The sequence below is a fragment of the Grampus griseus genome, assembly GCF_964374135.1.
Source record: "Grampus griseus genome assembly, chromosome: 1".
In the NCBI taxonomy this organism is placed as follows: domain Eukaryota; kingdom Metazoa; phylum Chordata; class Mammalia; order Artiodactyla; family Delphinidae; genus Grampus; species Grampus griseus.
This window is the reverse complement of record NC_139017.1, coordinates 169,059,247-169,080,428: the sequence shown is the minus strand read 5'-3', so window position 1 is coordinate 169,080,428 and position 21,182 is coordinate 169,059,247. Positions and strand designations below refer to the sequence as shown.

Here is a 21,182-nt window from a genome sequence, read left to right as displayed (position 1 = left end):
AGGACCAGTTCCAGGCACAATGAGTGTGTGCGTCAGTTTGAAGAGGGAGAATAAAGATGCCTGTTGCTGGGTGGCCCTGGAATGTTCTGGAGACTCCCAGTCAAGTCAGATTATTTAGCAAAGCTTCGGGGTAAGGGGTTGGTAGAGAAAAAGAGCATCTAAGTTAACTGGAGCCCCCTGGGTGTGGCGTTGTGGAGGACAAGAGTGGCTGAGAAAGCCATGCATCCAGAGGGCACTAGCAGAGCCCACTATGTGCCAGGGCTGGGTGGGGCACAAGGGACACAGCCAGGACACACAAGGGATACGGCTTGCGGTCTGGAGACAGAAATCAGGGCCATGTGCTCGTGAAGGCAGCACATGCTGGAAGATGCCAGGGGCACCAGGGCCATCCATAGTGTGGCGTATTGTATCAGAGCTGAGAGGGTCTGCAGAGCTCCACACACCTACCGATTATACAGATGGGGAAACTGAGGCCCAGAGAGGGCCAGTCGCCAAAGGGCCGGAAAAGCAGGTGGATTTCCCCTGGACTCCAATCAAGTCAAAAGCATGTCAGGACAGCTCTATGATGACCCACGCTGTGCTGGCTGCCAAGAAGGGGTAAGGAGGAGGGAAGGCATGGGCCAGCCAAGAGCTCCATGGAGGAGGCAGCGTCTGTGCCACGAAGAATGGGAGGAGGATGGTGATAATGAGCACAAGTTATTTCTATCATTAACACGTTTGCAGGGCTCATTCTACGCCAGGCTGCCATCCCATTTTATTCTCACTACCTTCTGAGGTGCTGTTATCATCTCTCCATTTTTCAGATGAGGAGACTGAGGTTCAGAGGGAGTAACTTATTCAAAGCCACATGGCAAGTATGTGGATTGGAGGAATCCAAGACCCTAATGGGGGCTCATGGGAATGGTGTTGACCAAGGCGCTCCAATGAGGAAGGAATGATGGGGTCCCCCTGCTTAGTGGGGGCTATTAGTCCAGAAGGATGATCTTCTCTGAAGACTAAAATCTGAAGAAGGAGCTCTGGATAGAAAGTCAGAAGGCTTGGCTTCTGGTTCAGCTCTGCCCCAACCTGAAGGCTGCCCTCACACAAGTGGCTTCCATTCTCTGGGCCTCAGTCTCCCCACCTGTAAAATGGACTCGGTGCTTCTTAACATTTCAGGGGCAAGGATCCTTTTGAGATTCTGATGAAAACCCTGGACACTAATACACACACCGACAAATGCAGCCGTGCGCCCAGATCCAGGATGACACAAGGCTCAGTCTGTGACCCTTGAGGTGCCCTGGGCTGGATGATCTCCGCGGTCCCCTCTAGCCTTGACATCACCTAAGAAGGGCAAGTGGGTGAGGCTAGGGCACTGGCTGCCCTGAGAACAAATGTCCAGGAACACCAAGGCCCTGCAGTTCTCCTTCAGGGCTGCACCCAGAGCACATGCCCCACGGTGGCCCAGGCTGAACACACTGCCATCCTCACGGCCCAGTCCAGGGCCCGAGGGCCCCCTGATCACACCTGTGTGGCTACTGGTTGCCAAAGTGATGGAGAACCATGACAGACTTATGCAAAGTTCATGGGGCAGGGGCGAGCCATGGAAATAGGGGCCCGGGAGATGCTGCCCGTTTGCCTTACATCTGCTTCCCTGGGTGCTTACAGAAAGGAACTGGCCATGTTTGCTTTGGGCTGGAGGGGGCCGCCCTGAACTTCCTTCCTCCCCCTGCCATGGTGGTTGGAGGGGCCTAGAGTGCAGGGGGGAGCCCCCAAAAGTGGCATGACCCCAGGGACTGGGGGCTGCATCGGCTCCTCTCCCCTACCCCACCTTTGTACATCCTGTTTGCTTCTGTGTCCCCCCCCCCCCCCCGCCCACCATTTCCCCTCTTTCCTACCAGTACTGCCTCCTCCAGGACAAAATTGGGCAGCTGGAAACCTAGCCCCAATCCAGCTGAGGGTAGAGCAGGGGTAGGCAGGCAGGGCTTCCCCAAGGAGGGTCTGGGAGCTGCACAGCCCCTGAGCCGGCTGGCTTGGTTCAGAGACACCTTGGAAGAGGGCACAGGACAGGCCTCAGAGCTGGTTACCAGAGGACCCAGCCTCATTGGTCACCCCTCTGAGATGTCAAAAGTGTGATGGGTAGGGTGACCCCTAGAAGCTGGGGACCTAGGGGTCAGCTAAGGCCTGAAGGGGGGACACCTGTGGCTGGGACACCTTCTCGAGTCCAGAGATCCATGCAAGCCAGCTTTGTCTCATTCAGAAAAAGATCTGAAGATTCCAAACGACCACAAGCCCAATAAGAGCCCAAAAGGTGATAGTCGCTAAAGGGAGCATAAAGGGCTGGGATGGGGAAGGGCGCTGGTCCTGTTCTGTGGGGCTCTGGGCAGGGGCCAACCAGCAGGCCCTAACTCCGCTCAGCTTCCTCGCCTGTGAAATGCGCACAGCCACCTCAAACAAGGGTGATTAAGTGGGATGAATACATCAAGCACCTGCCTCATACGTGATAGTGAATATGACGTTACAGCGTTGATGGCTTTTGTCCTAGTACGGAACTGGCATGGGACCCTCGGTTCTGGGCCCAGTAAAGGACTAGGGTCTATGACTCTGTATGACTCTCCTTCCTAAGACTCAGATCTCTCCACAAGCCTCACTCTCCTTCCGACAACGCCTGCCCAGATGCACCTCACCAAGCAGGTGCCCGGCAGAACATCAGCTCCCTCATTTCGCCCCGGCCTCTGTGCACCAAATGCTCACGAGGCTGAGGAGTACCTGCCAGGCACCTGGGGCCTGGAGGGAGGGCATGGCAGAGCCCCAGAACAGAATGCTCATGTACCCCGGCACCTAGGGTCATATGGTACCTGCTCCGCCACCCAGGGTGGCTGTCAACAACCCAGGGGAGGGGGACAAGGCTGCCTATGTCTGGAGCCAGTGTCAGCCACACCTACCCCCATCCACCTGCTGGATGGCTCCCACCCAGAAGCTGCTGCATTCCTTCGAGGGACCAGGACAAGGGGGTGCTTGTAGAGCCAGCTCTTGCCCCTGTACCTGTCCCTTACTGAACAAGTCTCCCTGAGGCTCCCTAAGCCTCAGTTTCCTCATCTGTGAAATGGGGCCAAAATACTACTCCCTCCCTCCCAGTCTGGTGTGGTCCAAGCTAATTAGCAGGAGCACCTGCCCATGGACAGGTGCTCAGGGAAGCCCAGCTTCATCTCCTTCCTGGGCACAGGCATCCAGGATGAGGGTACTGAGAGGGTGGGTGAAGGTCAAGTTCTCATTCACTGAGCATCTCACTCTGTGCAGGGCACGGGACCTGGCATTTTGTTCTAAAACATGTCGTTCGAGCCTCAGCTCCCACAGAAACGTCAACTCTGAGACTGGGGAGGCCAAGGCACAGGTAAGAGGGGTTAAGGCAGGACATCAGGGCTGTGCTCAGTGCCCAGGCAGGCAGACATGAGGAACAGAAACCCAGGCAGTCATCTCCTACTGGTGCACTGGTTACTTCACCCAGCGTGCCTCAGTCTCCTCATCTGTAAAACGGGACTAACGGAATGTGCCTTCGGGGGTTGCGATGACATATCCAAGGGTGTGGCGTCCAAAGCATTGAGCAGGACACCCGGCACACAGCCTGTGTTCAAGTAATGGTCACTCTTCCTACTTCCTACGCCGCCTCTAGACAGAGGACCTACAGGAACTGTGATAACGAATGTGTCGGTAGGGGAATTAATGAAAATGAAGGCGTGACTCTGTGAAGAGGGTGGGTCTGCACCCTGCTGCTTCCTCTTGCCCCCCAGGAGCTCCAGGTCTGCCTGGCGACCAGGGCACTGGTGGCCCCTCATTTCCTTAGCATGCACGCCCCACTGGCGGCACCGTGGTGGCAGGGACATCCAGCCTCAGTCAAGTGGTTCACGCTCCAGCCCAGGCCTGCGGCTGGGCCCCCAGCCACAGCAGGGAAATGAAGAGGCTCCTTGGGCCACCGTGGACATGGGGACTTACTGCAGTGACCATGCAAAGAGCCCTCGGGCACCCGGGCGGGCACTGGGCCTTTGGAAGCCACCAGTCCCAAGTCTGGGGGACAAGGGAGGGCAGACAGAACGGAGTGAACGATAGCTTTGAGCCACCCCCTGACCTCGTTCAGTGGAGTCAGAGGCACCAGGATAAAATGACACTGGTAGAGGCATAGCCCCTGGGAGGCATAGGTCCCTGGGAGTCGATGACCTGATGGAGCAGGTGGCAAGGACCATGGGCTGTGGCACCCATAGCCCTGGGTTCTAACCCGGCCCTTTACTAACAGCTATGTGACCTTGGGCTTGTCATTCTACCTCTGACCTCCATAGCCCTTCCATAGAATGCTGTAATAGTTTACAGCATTAGGTCAATGTCAAGGCTCTGAGACTAGGTAGGTAAAACACTACCAGTCATCAGCCAACTCTGCGGCTGTCTCAGTGTGACCTTGAATAAGTCACTCCATTCAGCAATGTTAACGAGGCCTATGTATCCCCCGACGACAAAAGGCAGTTGCCTCCCTTCCCTTCCGTGAGCTCCAGCCAGAGTACTCTGGGGGCTGCCCTTTGTCCCTGACTCAAGCCCCCTTTGGCACAAACCAGTAGCAGCCCCTGGGTGAGCCAGGGCAGGGGTTCTGCCCGGGGTTGAGTCCCCTTCCCTCCCCACAGCTCTGAGAGCCTCCAGCCAACAGCCCTAACCAATGGACCCTCGGACAGGGTGGCGTCTGTGTGGTTCAGGACCAGCTCTGTTTACATTACCTGTGGTTGGAGACAGGTCAGGACACACGTGTCTTCCCCTCCAAGTCAGCTGGCCCAGGTGGGTTTAGACCCACGGATTCCAGGCTCAAGCTAACTGGCCACGGTTGCTCCCTGCCATGTCACCTGGCCAACTGAGCCGATCTTTGCAAGCCATGTGTGGACATCTGGGTGGAAGAGAGAGAATGAGTTTTGGAATCAGACAGACCTGGGTTTCCACCCCACTGATAGCATACCCTCGGCAAGTCCCTTCACCTTTCTACACCCCAGTACCCTCATCTGCAAAATGGGAGCACAGCAGCACTTCGTAAGACTTGTGAGTGAAGAAAACATGCATAGTCTTTGGCACGTGTATGACTCAGGGTTCCGAAGAGAAGCAGAACCTCTATGAGGCATAGAGAGACAGACACAGGGAGAGAGATTTATTGTAAGGAAGTAGCTCACGTGATCATGGAGGCTGGTAAGTTCAGAATTTGTAGTGCCGGCCAGCAGGCCAGAGACGCAGGAAGTTGCAGTTGAGTCCAAAGGCAGCCACTGGCAGAATTCCTTCTTGCTTGGGGGAGACCAGTCTCTGTTCTGTTAAGGCCTCCAACTGATTGGATGTGGCCCGCTCACATTATAGAGGGTAATCTGCTTTCCTCAAAGTCCACTGATTTAAATGTTATTCTCATCCAAAAAAACACCTCCATGGAAACATCCAGAATAATGCTTACGTAGATATCTGGGCACCATAGCCCAGCCAAGTTGACCCATAAACTTAACTATCACAGTACATAACAGTGGTTGTTATAACAATGGATAAATGCGTTACATTGTTGAATCATTACCTATCTGAGCACTTATATGAATTAACTCATTGAATTCTCAAGACAACCTGTGTGCATGTGAGTGCACACACGTGCGTGTGTGTGTGTGTGTGTGTGGTTATTTCCATCTAAGACATGAAGAGGCAGAGGGTCAGAGAGCTTGCACAACTTTTTGGAGCCGGGATTTGAACCCAGGCCCTCCGGCGCCAGAGTTCCTGCCACCCACAGCAGGGATTCCCGGCATCAGTGCTCACCCTTCCTTCCATCACACCAAGGGCACTGCCCTCCTGACACCTAATGACACACTGGCAACTCCGTTGGATGTAGAAGGTGACCAGTCCCCACCAACCCCACCAGAAAGACCACCGACTTGGTTAAGTAAGAGGCATTTTATTAGGTGGCATCAGGCAGCTCCTATTGCCACCTCACAGTGTAGAACCAGTAGAATCAGAACACCTCCAGCCCCCGCCGCCTGACCTGGCCCCTTGTGGGAAACAACCCGGGCAGCATCAGGACCCACCCCTGACCGGGGGCCAAGGCGTGTGACCGCGCACTTGGGGAACGGCCACCCCAGCCCCGCGGGGGCCCCCTGCCAGCTGTGCTTGAGGAGGGTCCAGCCCTTTCGGGGCCCCCTAAAAGCTGTCCTCCAAAGTCACCACTTCTCATTCCCTGGCCACCCAGAATCTACTCAGGATGCATTTGCAAGTGTCCACCGATTGGCTGCGTCAAGGAACAAGCCTCTTAGGGGCCAGTCCACACAGAGCCACTAACGTGCAAAGGAGGGATAATTCTAGAGGCAAGCCTCAGCCCGGGCTGGACGGGGACCCAAGGAGAGGTCTCAGGGTGCTGGGGAAGGTGGGAGCAACATGTACCCGGGCCTGTTCAACCACAGCCAGCGGGTGCTGAGCTCCTGCAGGAAACCCCAGGCTCTAGAGGCAGGACCCGAGAGCTAAGGGAAGCAGCAGGAAGGGCCCCCCAAAGTCTGCCAATCTCACAGCCCAAACAGGAAGGACCAGCACATCCCACATCTTGGCAGGTGGCCTGCAGCAGTCCCCCCAGACCCCCAAACGGAGATAGCCAGGAATCCGTGGGTCTCAGGTGAGCTCAGGCACTCTGGAGCAAGGCACACGGGGTCTAAGGCATTTGGTTGGGCACAGGTACCTGCTGGTACAGGCGCACCTGGGCAAAGAGCTAGTGAGCCACCCGGACTACAGAGGGCAAGGCCAGCTGGTGCTCCCATGCCCTGCAGCCACGACTTGCCAGCCCTGTAGGCCACTGTGGCCACACGCGACCCTGCACACCCGGAGAAGCCGGGGCCAGGCCAGGAGCCTCTGGGGGTGGTGAGGTTTGCCAGGCGCCCCCGCTGCCTCCTTTTCCTCCACGGATCCGTGAGCTACTCTACCACCATTCCTCAGGCCCCTGAGCCACTGGGCCACAGTGTAGAGGAAAGGGAAGGGGACGGATGGAGAACCAGCCGGGCACCAAGGTCACACCTACCAGATGGAACTTCTAGGACAGCCGATGGGGTCAAGGGTGGCAGCCCTGTTCTCCCCACTGCGTAATCTCAAACCAGAGCCCGGCATCTGACTCCAAGGGTGGGCCAGGCCAGGCCAGTGGGGGGCAGGGGGCAGGCCTCAACCCTAGAAAGAGGGTCGTCCTGTGGGGAGCGGGTGGAGGGCCTGGGGTGGGGTCAGTGCACTGAGGTCAGTCGTTTGGAGAGACAGACGGGTGGACGGCAGAGGCGCCGAGCGGGGCTCACTGCATGTATGGGTAGCGCCAATCCCCCAGAGGCTTGTGGGTCTCCTTGATGACCTGGGGTGACGTCCACCGCAGGATGTAGTGGGGCCCTCCTGGCTTGTCATTAGTCCCTGTGGAAAAGACAGCTCTGTTTATCTCCAAAAAGATACAACGGCTCTGGGCAGAGGGAAAAGGAGTGGGAAGGAGGAATAAATGGGGCACCATGGGCAGAGGGAAAAGGAGTGGAGAGGAGGAATAAATGGGGCAACAGCACGGGCAGCAAATTGCCAAAGTAACCCTAACACAGTCACAGCGGCCAGGGTTTCCCGAGCGCATCTGTGCGGAGGGCACTCAGCCAGAGGTTGGGCAAGGCAGGAGCTGGCGAGCAGGCAGGACGCCCGTGCTCCCCAGGTCCCTGCACCTCACCTGCAAGAGGTGTCTGGGAGGCAGGGGGGCACCGTGGAGGGCACTGGACTGGGAGTCGGGAGACCTGGTTTCCGGCCCTTGGGAACTCTGGCAAGTCACCGCCCCTCGCCGGCCCTCAGTTTCCCTATTTGTAAATAGGAGGGGGATGGACTTTGGTAGCCTGGAGTATGACAGTAAAAGGTGTGGGCGCTGGGACCCAAATCCCGGCACCACCACTCTCTAGCCATGTGCCCTTAGGCAAGTCACTTCACTTCCCTGGGCCTCAGTTTCCTCCTCCATAAAATGGGAAGAAGAATGGCAGCACCTGGGCTTAGGAGGCTGCTGGCAGGACTGAGTTAGCACAGGGCCCGGCCCACGGTGCTCAGTAAATGGTGCTACTGCTGTTCCTCTTAACACCCTTGAGATGAAGGACCGAGGGTCTCCCGCCGGGAACTCGGCCCCCCTCTGGAAAGGGGGCCCCACTCACCAGAGGTTCGGGCCCCCCCGAAGGGCTGCTGGCCCACCACCGAGCCAGTGGACTTGTCATTGATGTAGAAGTTGCCGGCAGCGTTCCTCAGCATCTCTGTGGCCTCCCGGACAACATCCCTACAAGGCAGGGCAGCGGTAAGAGGGCGGCCAGCTCACCCTCGTTCCAGACCCAGGGACAACCTCCAACACCCCCGTCCCAGCCCACATGGGCCACCCTGGTGAGCATGAGGCCAGCCGCCAGCTATGGGCCCTTGACAGGCTCCCAGAAGCCTCTGAGCCTCAGCGTCCTCCTCTGAAAAGGGGGTTAGCACGCCTCCCCCGCAGGGCATCTGTGAGGGCTGGATGAGGCTCAGGCTGTACGTACTCGAGGGAGTGGTCCATCTCGGTCCAGTTTTCCTGCCTTTGGGAGCTGGGGAACCTCCAGACCCCCAGCCTGCCCCTCAGGTTCCAATCCCGCCTCCACTCTTTTTTTTTTTTCTTTTTTTAAACAATTCAGTGTTTTCTTTTTTCTCTTTTTTTTTTTATATTTATTTTATTTATTTATTTTTGGCTGCGCTGGGTCTTGATTGCTGCGCGCGGGCTTTCTCTAGGTGCGTCAAGCAGGGGCTACTCTTCGTTGCGGTGCACAGGCTCTCATTGCGGTGGCTCTCTCGTTGCGGAGCACAGGCTCTAGGCACACGGGCTTTGGTAGTTGTGGCACGCGGGCTCAGATGTTGTGGCTTGCGGGCTCTAGAGCGCAGGCTCAGTAGTTGTGGCACATGGGCTTAGCTGCTCCGCGGCATGTGGGATCTTCCCGGACCAGGGCTTGAACCTGTGTCCCTCGCATTGGTGGGCGGATTCTTAACCACTGCGCCACCAGGGAAGCCCCCGCCTCCACTCTTAAAGGCAGACACGGGGAGACAAGCAGTACCACGGAGAAAGGAAAGGGCAAAGCCTGGGGTTTAGTGTCCCGGTGCTCAAGTTGGAATCCTGCCTCTGCCAGCCAAGCAGTGCACCTGGGCCCGAGCCTCTGTCTTCCACTCTGCAGCCCCATCAGACCCGGCGAGCAGGTCAAAGGCACTGATTCCCCAGCCCCACCCCTAGACACCTACATTCAGCAGCCAAGAGTGGGGCCCCGGAATCTGCATTTTAACAAAGAGCCCACTGCCTGTGTCTACCTGCCGGTCAGGGCAGAGGTGAGGAGAACGGAGAGAAGCAAGGGCAGCATTATTACTAGGATCAGCACCCAGGAGGCAGTCTCCGGGGACAGCAGGGTCCTGTGGGGACAGGACACCAGGACTAGAGTGGAGGGGCTGCGGCCACTCACTTATCCTGGGCAAATACTGCCCCCGTGAGGCCATAGCTCGTGGTGCTGTCGACCAGCCTCAGCGTCTCTTTGTACTCGTCATCCGGGTAGACGTACACGGTCAGCACAGGCCCGAAGATCTCCTGGGAGAGAAGCCCCAGGGTCAGGCCCCACCAACACCCCGAGGCCTCCTGTCTCCCTGCTCTGGCCTCCGCCTCTCCCCATCCCCCTCCTCAGCCCCTGCAGGAAGGGCCAGGCGCTGCCTCCCGCTGGGTTCCCTTGGGGTTGGCTTCCACCCGGCCCACCCCACCCCAACCTGGCAGAAGATCCAAGGAGTCTCTGGCCTCCCTGCCAGCCAGACCCACACCCAGAGCCAAGGGCCCAGGCCCTTGGAAAAGAGAGACTTCTGGCAACAGCCGGCCCAGGAATTGCCCGATGGTATCACCGTCCCCTCTGCCATCGACGGGCTGGGGGAAGACCCCCACCCCTGCACTGTCCTCCTGACCCCCCCGACCTCTCGGAGACTCAGTTTCTCATCTGTAAAATGGGAACGATATGCCCACCTCATCTCTGTCAAATGCCCGGCCCACAGTTAAGAGTCTACAAGTGTCAGCCACTGAGACGGCCACAGGGACCTCGGTGGCTGCGGACAGCGCAAGCGCCATGACACCAGCCCGGGTCAGCAGTGCCGAAGACAGAGCACTGGATGTGGGGTCAGGAGGCCCTAGCTCAGGGCCTGGCTCTGCTCTCACCGGGTGTGAGATGGTCCCCTCGTAGGGCCTCGTTTTCCACATCTGTGAGATGGGATGACGCCCCGTGAAGCACCAGGGCCCTGTGCGTGTGCCATGCTCGGGGGAGAGGCTGCCTCCTCCCGGCCCCGGGCCGCCCCCCCATCACCTCCTTCATGATGGGATCCTGGGGGTCCTTGCTCTCGATGATGCAGGGCTCCACGAAGTAGCCCACGGAGTCGTCACACTGGCCCCCGGCCAGGACGGTGAGGCTGGGCGAGGAGTGGGCGTGCTCCAGCCACTTCCTGATGCGGCTGAAGGACTGTGGGGGTGGGGTGGGGTAGGGGGCATCAAGGGCTGGCTGGAGGCCATTCCCAGCAGCAGCCCCCTGACGCTCACCCCAAACACCTGCCCCTGAAGGGCCCAAATTCTGAAGTGGGGGGGGAGGGGGCCCTGACAGCAAAAGTCGGGGCCTGGCTGAACCAGGGCAGAGACAAGGGCAGATGTGCGCGCTTGTGTGTGTGTGCGTATGTGTGTGTCACAACTACAAACATCACAAGCACATATATACATGCATGGCCATGAACTTGTAGGTTTCCGTACGTAGGCACACGTATGGCTGCGTTACATGGATGTGTTTGTTATGTGTATGTGTTTGTGCGTGCAGACCCACAAGGGTGCCTATATACACATGTGAACCTGCACACGAATGCTTCTGTGTAGGATACGTGTGCATGCGGGCGTGCGTGTGCACGTGGGTGAATCTACAGGCATGCTCCCGCTCAGAGATCTAAATGAACGTGCTCGCGGCTGTGCATGTACGTGCGCGTTTGGGTTGATGCATGCGGTGCGCAGGCCTATTTGTACGTGTGCGTATGAACACAGGCACTTAAAGGGGTCTTGTCGAGCCTGGGGCAGGGTGTGCGGGAGGCGAGTTGCCCTCTGGGTACGGATGCCTCCACCCTTTTCAGAGCTGGCAGGGGTGGTGCGGGTGTATGCGTGGCTATCAGGCTGCCGTGCTCGAAGCAGCAGGTCTGGGTCGCCCCTATAGCTGTTCCTACCCCTCCCACCCAGTCCAGGCACGGGACCCCGGGAACGGCCTGCTTCCTGCTCATACCTTGGCATCAATCACGGCGGAGAGGAAGCTCCCAAAATCCTCTGCAGGCTGGAAGCAAGAGAGACATGGGAGGAGACAGAGTCGGAGACAAAGAGAGCGCCCTCCCCGCACCCCCCCACCAGCCTCCAATCCCATCAGCCCCCCGCTGGGCCGTGGCAGGGAGGCCGGCGCCACTCACGTTGCCCACTTTGATCCTGCTGCGCTCCTCCAGCAGCCGCCCTTTGATCTGCGACCACAGCGAGCGGGGCACGTAGAGGCGGGAGCAGGCCGAGCACTTCTGGCCGCCGTACTCGAAGGCTGAGCGCAGGGTCCCGCTCACCACACTGTCCACGTCGGCCGAGCGGTGCACAAAGTGGAAGTTCTTCCCGCCACACTCTTCAGGGGTGGGGCGGGGCGGTGGAGGATCATGAGGAGGGGGTGGGCTCCCCAGGCCAGCGAGGGGCCCGACGCACTGCCCACACCCGTCCGCAGCTACACTGGCCCTGCGACCAGCCCCAGTACTGGCAGGACAAGGGCACGAGAAGGCAGAGTCGGAGCCCGACAACCTCCCAGAAACTGATCAGCCAGGCCTGTCCTCCCACCCTAGGGATGAGAAAACGGAGGCCCAGGCAAGGGCGAAGGGCACCAGGGGGCATCAGGACCAGCTCCCCCAACTCACAGATGAGAAAACTGAGCCCTGGGGCTGCTGCCCAACATAAAGGCAGAGGAAGGACCAGAACCCAAGGCTCCCCAAAGCTGGTCCACTCCCTGCAGTGGGCGTGGCTTCCTTTGAGCCTTCCCCTGACCCCCACCCAGCGAGAGGAGAGGGGGCCACCCCAGGTCCACGGCCAGGGCTGGCCCCTCTGCCTGATCCACGGTGGGGACACCCCTCCTCGATCTCCTTGGCATGAGGGAGCCTCGGTAGATCACTCCACCCTCCGGGCCTCGGTTTCCTCACTCGGTTAAACATCAGCTAATAGCAGCTCGTTACAAAGCACTAACTGTCAGACTCGGGTCAAAGCACTTCGAGCTCCGTCTCGCTGAAGCCTCACAGCAACCTCGCATTATTATCCCATTTTAAAGACAAGAAAACTGAGGCACAGAGAGATTAAAGTCTCATACTCAAGGGGGGGAGCGGTAGAGTAAGTAGCGGTCTCTCTCCCTCAGGGAGATGGTGGGAAGGAGACAGAACAGAAAACCATGGACAGCTCACACAAGGGACTCACTGTCCCCCATCTCGTGAAGGCTGGACTGGGGCACACTGGGGAACTGGAAATTGGAGATGCAACAGCTGGCCCTGAGGAGGGTCACCTGCCCTGACACCCCCATCACAGCTCCCACCAGCTTAAGAGGCAAACTATTATATATAGGATGGATAACAATAAGGTCCTACTGTATAGCACAAGGAACTAGATTCAATATCCTGTGATAAATCATGATGGAAAAGAATATGAAAAAGAATATACATATGTATAACTGAATCACTTTGCTGTACAGTGGAAATTAACCCAGTATTATAAAATCAACTATCAACTTCAATAAAATTTTACAAAGTTCCCACCCGCTCAGGCGTGGGGTCCAGTCTCCCTGTGACCCCCCACTTCACCCCCAGGAGCAAGAATGCTGAACCACCAGCTCCAGCTCTGCCATTACTGCACTGTCTGAGCCTGGACAGCCCTCCCTCTCAAGAGGTCTCAGCATCTTCCCGGAGTGTGTTCCATGAAAAACATGGTCCAGGGGGTCCTCTGTCAAAACAGGGTTGTGTAGTCCAAAGAGTTTGGGAAACATTGCACATCAGCCTTTGCTCTTGAAGATAAGCAATGCATATATTAGTGCATTAAAGGCTCTGAGAAGTCCTGCAGGTGAGGAATCCGTTTTACTTTAAACACGGTGCACGCCAAATGTCCTTGACCATGAAACTGTTTCTTTGTGGGAAAATTATTATTTTGACAAGACCTGGCCCTGCTGACCTCTCAGCCCCATCTCCTGCCACCCGCCCTCCCTCCCTTCCCCAGCTACACTGGCCTTGTTTCTTCAAACACAAGCTCATTCCCACCTCATGGTCTCTGCATTTGCCATTTCCTTGGCCTAGATCTGGGCTGTGCAACAGGGTAGCCACCAGCCACACGTGGCTATTTAAGTTCAAATTAATTAAAATTAAATGAAACAAAACTTTCACTTCCTCTGCCATGCCAGCCACGTTTCAAGTGCCCTGCGGCCACACGTGGCGAGTGGCTATACTATTGGACAGCACAGATATAGCCCATGTCCATTACTGCAGAAAGTTCTAGCGGACAGTGCGGGTGCCCATGATGGCCCATCCTCCGGACCTTTGCGAAGCTGGTTTCTTTCCATTGCTCAGGTTTCATATCAAATGTTCCCTCCCTGAAGAGGCCTCCCACCCCACCAGCCACCCTAAGTCACAGTCCCACCACGCCCAGCCCTTGAGGGTCCCTGCCTGTCACGTCTTTGCCCTCCTTTAATTATCCACAGCCCTTCTCACTCCCTGACATCATTTATCTAGTTGTTTACTGTCTGCCTCCCGCTGTTGGAATAGAGGTTCGTAACGGCTGGGTCTCTGGGTCTCATCATCTTTTGCATCCCCAGTGTCCAAAAAGTGCCTGTGAACATACTTAATAATTTACTTGCTGAATGATGGATGGATGAATGGAAGAAAAACTGCACACTCTGAGGCATAAATGCTCTGTATAAGTGCCAGAGCAGGGGCTCCACCCTGAAGGAGTTCTCTGCGTCTGCAGGGCCGCCCCACCTCTGGGGGCATCACCTCCGCCTCCTTCTCTTGCATGGCGGCCAGGGCAGGGAGGGGTCCCTAGGGCTGTAGGGCAGGGCACGGGGAGAAGGGCCCTTACCTCCGGCCAGGCGCGGGAAGGTGTGGAACCGGTCCAGGTTCTGGGCCACCTGCTTCCACAGGTGTTTGAAGGTGCTAAAACCAGAGGACAGGGCAGTGACTAGGGAGCCAGGCTCAGGCACCTGAGAGGGTGAGAGGCCTGGGGAGTAGGGAGTAGGCCCTAGCAGAGGAAGAGGCTGGAAAGCCCAGGGAGGAGCGCTAGGGGCAGCAGCCCCACAGGAGGCGGGCAGGGGTCACAGCGGTGCTGGTGGTGGTGGTGGTGGTGATGGTGATGGGGAACCGAGTAGGTGGGAGCAGCTGGAAATGGACTGCATTCTGGGCTTACAAGGAGGGAGCAAGGGGAGGCCTGGCAGCAAGATAGTGCAGAGAAGGGCCAGGCTTTGAGGCCAGGGGATGCCGGGCTTGAGTCCTGACTCAGGCATACACGGTTGTGTGATCGTGCGACCATCGCTTAACCTCTGTGAGCCTCAAATTCCGTGCCACGTCTGGGAACTGGAAAGAACAATTCCACCTGGCAGGGCTGTTTTGCGATGGCTCTAACGTGAGTCAAGTGCTTGGGACAGTGCTGGCTATGCTATGGGTGCCTGATGGGGGACAGGCACCACCGTGGTCTGCGAGGGGCACCACGAGCTCACGCCCAGGCTCCAGAGAACCAAAGAGGGTCCTGGGAGAGGCAGCTCAGGCCCCTACCTCCTCCCTGGGCTCCAAGTGTGACCAACCTCAGCACCACAAAACAATAAAAATGCTAATCACCAGGGAGCTGGCGACACAGTAGCTAATACTAATTTATGACTTTCCTACCTTTAAGCCCGCTGCTCATCAGAGCATGGCAAATGGGGGCCAGGCCCGCTCCACCCGCTAATAGGCAGAGACCCATGGGGCCCGTGGCTGGCAGAGCGGGCCTTTTGGAAAACAGCCCTCCTCAGCAATTCTAACGCTGCCACCGCCACCCGGCAAACCTTAGCAGGGGTTGTTGTTGCAAGGGAGCCTGAGGCCAGGCAGAGACGGCGAGAAGCCACCGCAGGTGTCCCTAGGATACCTGGAAGGCCCGGAGTGCAGACCCCAACATCTCCACCCAGATGGCCCATGGGGACCTCAAACTCAAAGTGACCACCATGTGATTCATCTTCTTCCCTAGGCTCCCAGGTGCCCAGCCGTCTGGGTTGCCCACCTTGGTGAACGATGCCCACCTCCTGCCCCGAGCCTGGATGTTCCCACTGAACACCCGCAACCTTGACCCCACAGACAGGTGATCGAGTGTCCCTGATACTTCCTCACTTGAATCAGCCCACCTCACCCCGTTCCCACGACTCCACCCGAGTTTAGGCGCCCACCATCCCTCCCCGGACGTGGACGCCGCCTAACCTGTCTCCTGCTTCTACCCACCGGAGTCTTGTGCTCAGAGTAGCCAGAGCGATCATCTAGATCAGAGGCTGCACACGCAGGGGCCCAGAGGGTCTGGACAGAGAATGAGCGAGGCCGTCCAGGTAGGCAGGGCCTGTCAGGACGGGGGGAACCAGAGACCTCCCACCCGCCTCCAGCCAATGGTGCCACATGGAAATGCAGGCCCAGTGGGACCAGGTTCTTAAGAGAGGCCCAGTATTTGGATTTTTACATGAAACTGTCCCAATGGTACAAGGTTGGTCCATCCCTATTAGGAGTCAAAGAACACAGAGCCACTTGCCAGGGCCAACTGGAGAGCTACCATCTGCAATCCCTGTTTGAAACAAAAGAAGTCTGATTAAGCCACGCCCCCTGCATGTAACTTTCCGTGGCTGCCATCCTCTTCAGGATAAAGTCCAGACACCTTAGCAGGCTCATGGGGCCTTATAGTCACAAGACTAAATCCCCCAAGAGGTAGGCCCTTGCCCACGCTACGTGTTCACTGCCCAGTCTTAGCACCGGCAGAGCCTGGTATACATGGGGGCTCGATCAACACCAGCTGAGTGAGTGAGTGAGTGAATGAGCAGTTGTGATCGAACCATATCCTGCCCCCACCCTCTGACCCTCGGCCCCCAGCTCCACACTCCAGCCCCACGGGACCACGTCCACAGCCCAGAGCCCAACAGCTTCAGCCTTATGCCTCTGCATATGCTGTTCCCCCTCCTAGAACGCTCTCCTCCACCTCTGCCTGGCCTACTCGTCTGCTTAGATGCCACCTCCTCCAGGAAGCCTTCCTGCCTCTCCTCCTCCAGTTTATCCCAAGCTCCCTTGTGCCCTTTCCAGGGATGGTAGTGGCATCGAAATCCATATCACTAAACAACTGTAGGCCGCTGCCAGCCTGTCACACTCCTTCCTGTCCATTAACTAGTTTGGCCTTCACGATTACTCTGCAAGGTAAGAATCATGACTACTGTCATACAGGTGAAGAAACAGGCTCAGGGAGGTGAAGTGGCTCACCCAGGGCCACACAGCACCTGACCTCTGGGCTCACGGACAGAGGTCACGAGGTCTGGTAAGCGTCCCCAGGCCACCCTGCCCACCGCACCTCGGAGACTTACGGCACGCTGCCTGTGAAGTTGATGCCACACAGGTGCTCCGAGCTGGTGACAGTGTCCCCAAACGTGGGCCCGTCAGCTGGCACAAATTGGATGATGTTGGGGGGCAGACCGGCCTCCCGGAGGATGCGGTAGACGGCATAGCTGGCCAGCATGGCAGTGTCACTGGGCTTCCACAGGACCACGTTGCCCTGCCCGGGAGGCACAGTGATGACTCATGAGGTCAGGGGCCGCCAGCCCCGACTCCCACCCTACCCTGAAGCATGGTCATCCCTCACCTGGAGCCACCAGGACCCCATGCAGGCCAGGATATCCCCTACCCAGCCCCATTCCTACAGGTGCCCAGGTGCTGCACACCAGGCCCTAGAAGCCCTTGTCAGTGAGCTCACACCCTGCCTGTCTGCTCCCACACTCTGGTTACGAAAGCCTCCCTTCCTCCGGAAGCCTGTGCCCACTGGTCCTGCCAGCACCCCTTGGGCAGGTCTGTTCTGGGTGTTTCCAACTCGCTGGGTGCTCACGGGGCGAGGCTGGGCAAGTGCTCACAGGGCTCTGTCTGCACGTGTCCTGGACGAGGGCACGTGGGTGCCGGGTGTGTGTGCGCCTGTCTGAGTGCAGATGCACGAGGATGGCCCTGTGCACGAGCACCCTTCCCGATCACCCAGCTGCCCGACAGCTGTCAGCCCTCCTCCTGCTGTGCCCCGAGCCACCCAGGACCTCCGCGGGTAGGGCTGCATCTCCCCATTGATTGGGAGCCGATGGCCACCTTCACCATGATAACGACAGTGGAGCCCACCAACTTCGAGACCACCTGCCCAGAGACAGACCAAGCCCAGATCCGTACCCGTTCCGTCATTTGCTAGCCTTGCAACCCTGACAAATAAGTCGCCAGGCACAGAGCAGGCACTCAAAGGTGGGCTGTAAGTACCATCATTAGTAGCAGCCCCTGTATAACGCTAAGCCCGCGCCGGGCCAGACCTGCCTGGCGTTAGATGCGTCACAAGCGTGGCCTCCTTTGCTCCTCATGACCCTGTAATGTAAGCTTTTCTTTTACTTCCACTTTGTAGGTGAGGAAACTGCCTCAGAGGAGGGCGCGGACTTGCCTGGGGTCACCCAGACAGAGTGGGGCAAAGCTGGGACCCAGACCAGCCTCTGACCCCCAAGCCTTTTCCACAGTCCCCAGCTGCCTCCACTTTCTGTGCTTCTCCCCACGACGAGGGCTGGGACCCCAGGGGCTCTGACGTGGCCTCCTGTCTGTTGACAGGGGAGTGATGACCCGTTCCCGCCACGCCCGCCTGCTGCCCACAGCTCACCATCAAGGCCGGCGCTCCCGCCAGGTTGCCGCCGATCGCAGTGAAGTTAAAGGGGGAGATGGCTGCCACGAAGCCCTGGGGAGGGAGGAGGTGGTGAGGCCAAGCCCAGGGCTTCCAGCAGCCCCCAACCCCCGCTCCACCACCTGGGGGTACCTCCAGCCCCCGGTACACCACGCTGTTGGTGCTGGGCGGCACACTGATGGGCTGCTCCCCCTCCAGCTCCACGGCAAACTTGGCGTTGAATCGGAAGAAGTCAATGAGTTCGGCCGCCGCATCGATCTCTGCTTGGATCACCGTCTTCCCCTGTGAGGCGGGAGGGCCGGGGGGTCAGTGGTGGAGGACGTGCCTCCCAATAGCCCTCTTCTGATACTGGATCCTGAGCCCATGGTGACACTCGGTTGCAGGTGCATTTGGGCCAAGAACCAGGAGACCTGAGGACTGTAAACATTTCCTTAGACTGTCTGTTCCTCCTGACGGCGAACGTGAGCCGTGAGGAAAGGACTCTGGGCAGCAAGAATCGGGCTTTCTCGGGTCGGGCGGCCCCTCCTTGGGTCACTGGCAGCTGCTAACCCTGCTCAGGACGCACAGCAGGGGAAGCTGAGCTAAGACACACTGCCTCCTGCTCTGCGTGGCCACCATGCTTCCTACAAGCTCCTGAGTCTTAAGTCAAATAAAGAGGCACCTTCACCTGGTCTTGGAGTGTGCGCGCCTCTTTCTGCCCAGGTGTGGCTCACCTGGGACACTCTGGAGCCCGACACCCACCCCAGGGGCTCTGCTGAATCAGGAGACACTTAGCCGGGTGTGGAGCTGTCATACCAGCTCCGTGCAGCAGAGGGCGCTCTCACTACGTGATGGCGAACAGGAAGAGCGCTGGGGTCACCCAACCCCCTAAGGCGAAATTAACCCTCTCTCAACTGCTAATGCCACTCCCCGGCTCAACATGCATTCAACTCAAAAAACATCTATCAGGCACTTCTGTGACTCCAGGAAGACACGGTGCAAGACGCAGGAAGACAGAGAACACTAGCATGTGATCACAATGCCCAAAAAACTTGTAAAGGGGAAACAAACACAAAGTAAGTCATTACACCCCAATGGAATCTGAGCTATAACCGACAGAGGAACAGCATGTTGGGGAAGGGGGGCGGGCACAGAGGTAGGACAGATCGTTATGAACTAAGAAGGTTCTAGAAGCCTCACAGAGGAGGCGCTATCTGGGCTAGACCTTGACAGCTAAGAGTTCATGAGGCAGAGAAGACAGGGAGCATTGCAGGCAGGCGACCCGGGGCAGAGGCAGGAGATGGGATGCTTGAGGTGTCCAGGAGCCTTGCTAGGTCCAGGCTGGTGCCATCATGGGCGGGATGGCCTGGCAGGAAAGGGCAGAGTGGCTGGTGAGCTGGACAGAGGTGGGAATGGAAGGGCTCTGGGGGCTGGCTCAGGACTTGGGACGTGACCCTCAGCCAGAGAGAGAGAGATCTCGGTGGTTCATAAGGCTAGAGTGACCTGCTGGAGGTGTCACAGAAACCGCTCTGAGGGCTGCAGAGGTCTGATGGAGCCTGGAGGACCGCGTAGGGCAACTGTCAGTCCAGGCAAAGCACGACAAGGGCCTGGCCCAGGGCGGGGACAGAAGTGGATGGGAGGGGCCATTTCCAGAGTAGGACACGCAAAGCGTAGTTCAATCCACCTTGTCTACAAAGTATATAGGTCTGTCCCCTCTCCGAGGCCTGGTCCCTCAAGGACACCTCCTGGGCTCCCGCACGCAGAGCAGGTCTGGGCACCCAGAAGTCACTCAGCTGACGCCTGCTGAATTGGATGGGGTACGACTGCCTCCCCTACATCCCCGGTTGTGCCAGTGGGCATCTCACCTGTCCCACCATGGTCTTGGCCAGGACCTCTGCCCTGCGCGGCCCGCTGAGCATATCTGCTGCCTTTAGGAAGACCTGGGCCCGGTCTGCAACAGGCTTCAGGTCCCACTCTTTCCTGGCGGCCAAGGCGGCCTCGATGGCTCTGTGAAGCAGGGCCTGATGAAGAGGGAAAGGTTGGGGGCTTCCTCCTGCAGCAGGAAGGGTCCCAGAGGAGCGAGGGAGGGAGGAGAGATCTGGAGGTCACTCTTCACCCAGGGAAGACCCCTGGCTCCCTCGGCCCTCAGCCCCCTCCCCCTACAGCGGCAGACGCCATGTCCCATGGCCAGCTGGGCTGCCCCAGGCTCCGAGCCTGCCCTGCTACAGTCTGGAGGAGTCCGAGGGGCCTGCCAGGTAGGGCAACATGCCAAGGACTTGCTCCATTCTCTCTCGTGGTCTCATCAGGGCCTCCTCTTACTCCTGGGGCCTGGTGCTCCTGAACCCGCTGTCCAGAGCCTCCAGCCCTTGAGGTCCGGGCCTGACCTTGCCCTTGCCAGGCCAGAACTGCAGCCAGAGACAGACACCTGCCGCTGGCATCCCAGCTGCCAACTGCCCTCATCACCACGTGACACCAGCGCCTTGACCCCGTGGCCTCTCACTGGCCCTCCCTGATGCCAATTCTCTGCCTGGCTTCCCAACCACGATGCCTCCAATTTCCCTGACTCAGGCTTCCAGAACGCCCTCCCCCTCCCTAAATCAGGGTAGTCTCACAAGGGGCATGTGCATGGATGTCCCAGCCCTGGCCAAGGCAGCTCTCATTAGGCGCAAGGTAACCCCGGCACGCCTGGCCCAGTCAAAGACACATGCCCGGGGACGCCCTCAGTGGCAGCCGCCCCCGGACGCCCCCACCCTCCATGGCCCGAGAGGGGAGCAGTGACTGACCTCTACCGCCATGGCAGCAACTAACCGGACGAGACGGGGTAGCACCCCAACCCCAAAGTCACCAGGGACTCACCTTGTCTGCATAGCAGAACTTGGCCACCTTGTGTCCATGGTTAAAGGGCTGAAAGAAGAGAGAAGAGTGAGGTCGCTGTCCAGGAGGGAGGTGCCAGGGCAGGTGGGGATGGAGCCGGGCTCAGAGCTGGAATTCCAGGCCACTTGCTCTCTGCCCTCCAGTCCCCATGATGCCTTCTCCAATCGCCCAGGCCCACGCTGACCTCTCCACCTTGAGAGTTACAGGGGCACCTGCTGTTTGATGAGCTCTGGAAGGTTCACGGTGCAGGAGAAAGGTATGAACAGAACAGTCTTTGAGGGAAAGCATGGACGTTTGGGTCAGACATAGGTTCGAATCCCAGCTCTGCCCCCTACTAGCTGTGCAGCTTTCT

General features: G+C 58.2%; 1 protein-coding gene across 1 annotated transcript in view; it reads right to left on the bottom strand.

Annotated features, from left to right (window-relative positions):
• Positions 1-5,919: 5,919 nt before the first annotated feature.
• Positions 5,920-21,182, bottom strand: part of ALDH4A1 (aldehyde dehydrogenase 4 family member A1) — a 32,424-nt gene continuing 17,161 nt past the window's right edge. Inside the window, exons 4-15 of the mRNA XM_082651182.1 lie at positions 20,813-20,860; positions 19,822-19,977; positions 18,110-18,259; positions 17,957-18,031; positions 16,650-16,837; positions 14,150-14,223; positions 11,479-11,675; positions 11,301-11,348; positions 10,353-10,505; positions 9,477-9,598; positions 8,169-8,287; positions 5,920-7,407 (exon numbers count right to left, since the gene is read on the bottom strand). Coding sequence (XP_082507308.1) covers positions 7,295-7,407; positions 8,169-8,287; positions 9,477-9,598; positions 10,353-10,505; positions 11,301-11,348; positions 11,479-11,675; positions 14,150-14,223; positions 16,650-16,837; positions 17,957-18,031; positions 18,110-18,259; positions 19,822-19,977; positions 20,813-20,860 — 1,443 coding nt within the window. The 3' untranslated portion in view covers positions 5,920-7,294. The remainder of the gene's footprint in view (positions 7,408-8,168; positions 8,288-9,476; positions 9,599-10,352; positions 10,506-11,300; positions 11,349-11,478; positions 11,676-14,149; positions 14,224-16,649; positions 16,838-17,956; positions 18,032-18,109; positions 18,260-19,821; positions 19,978-20,812; positions 20,861-21,182) is intronic.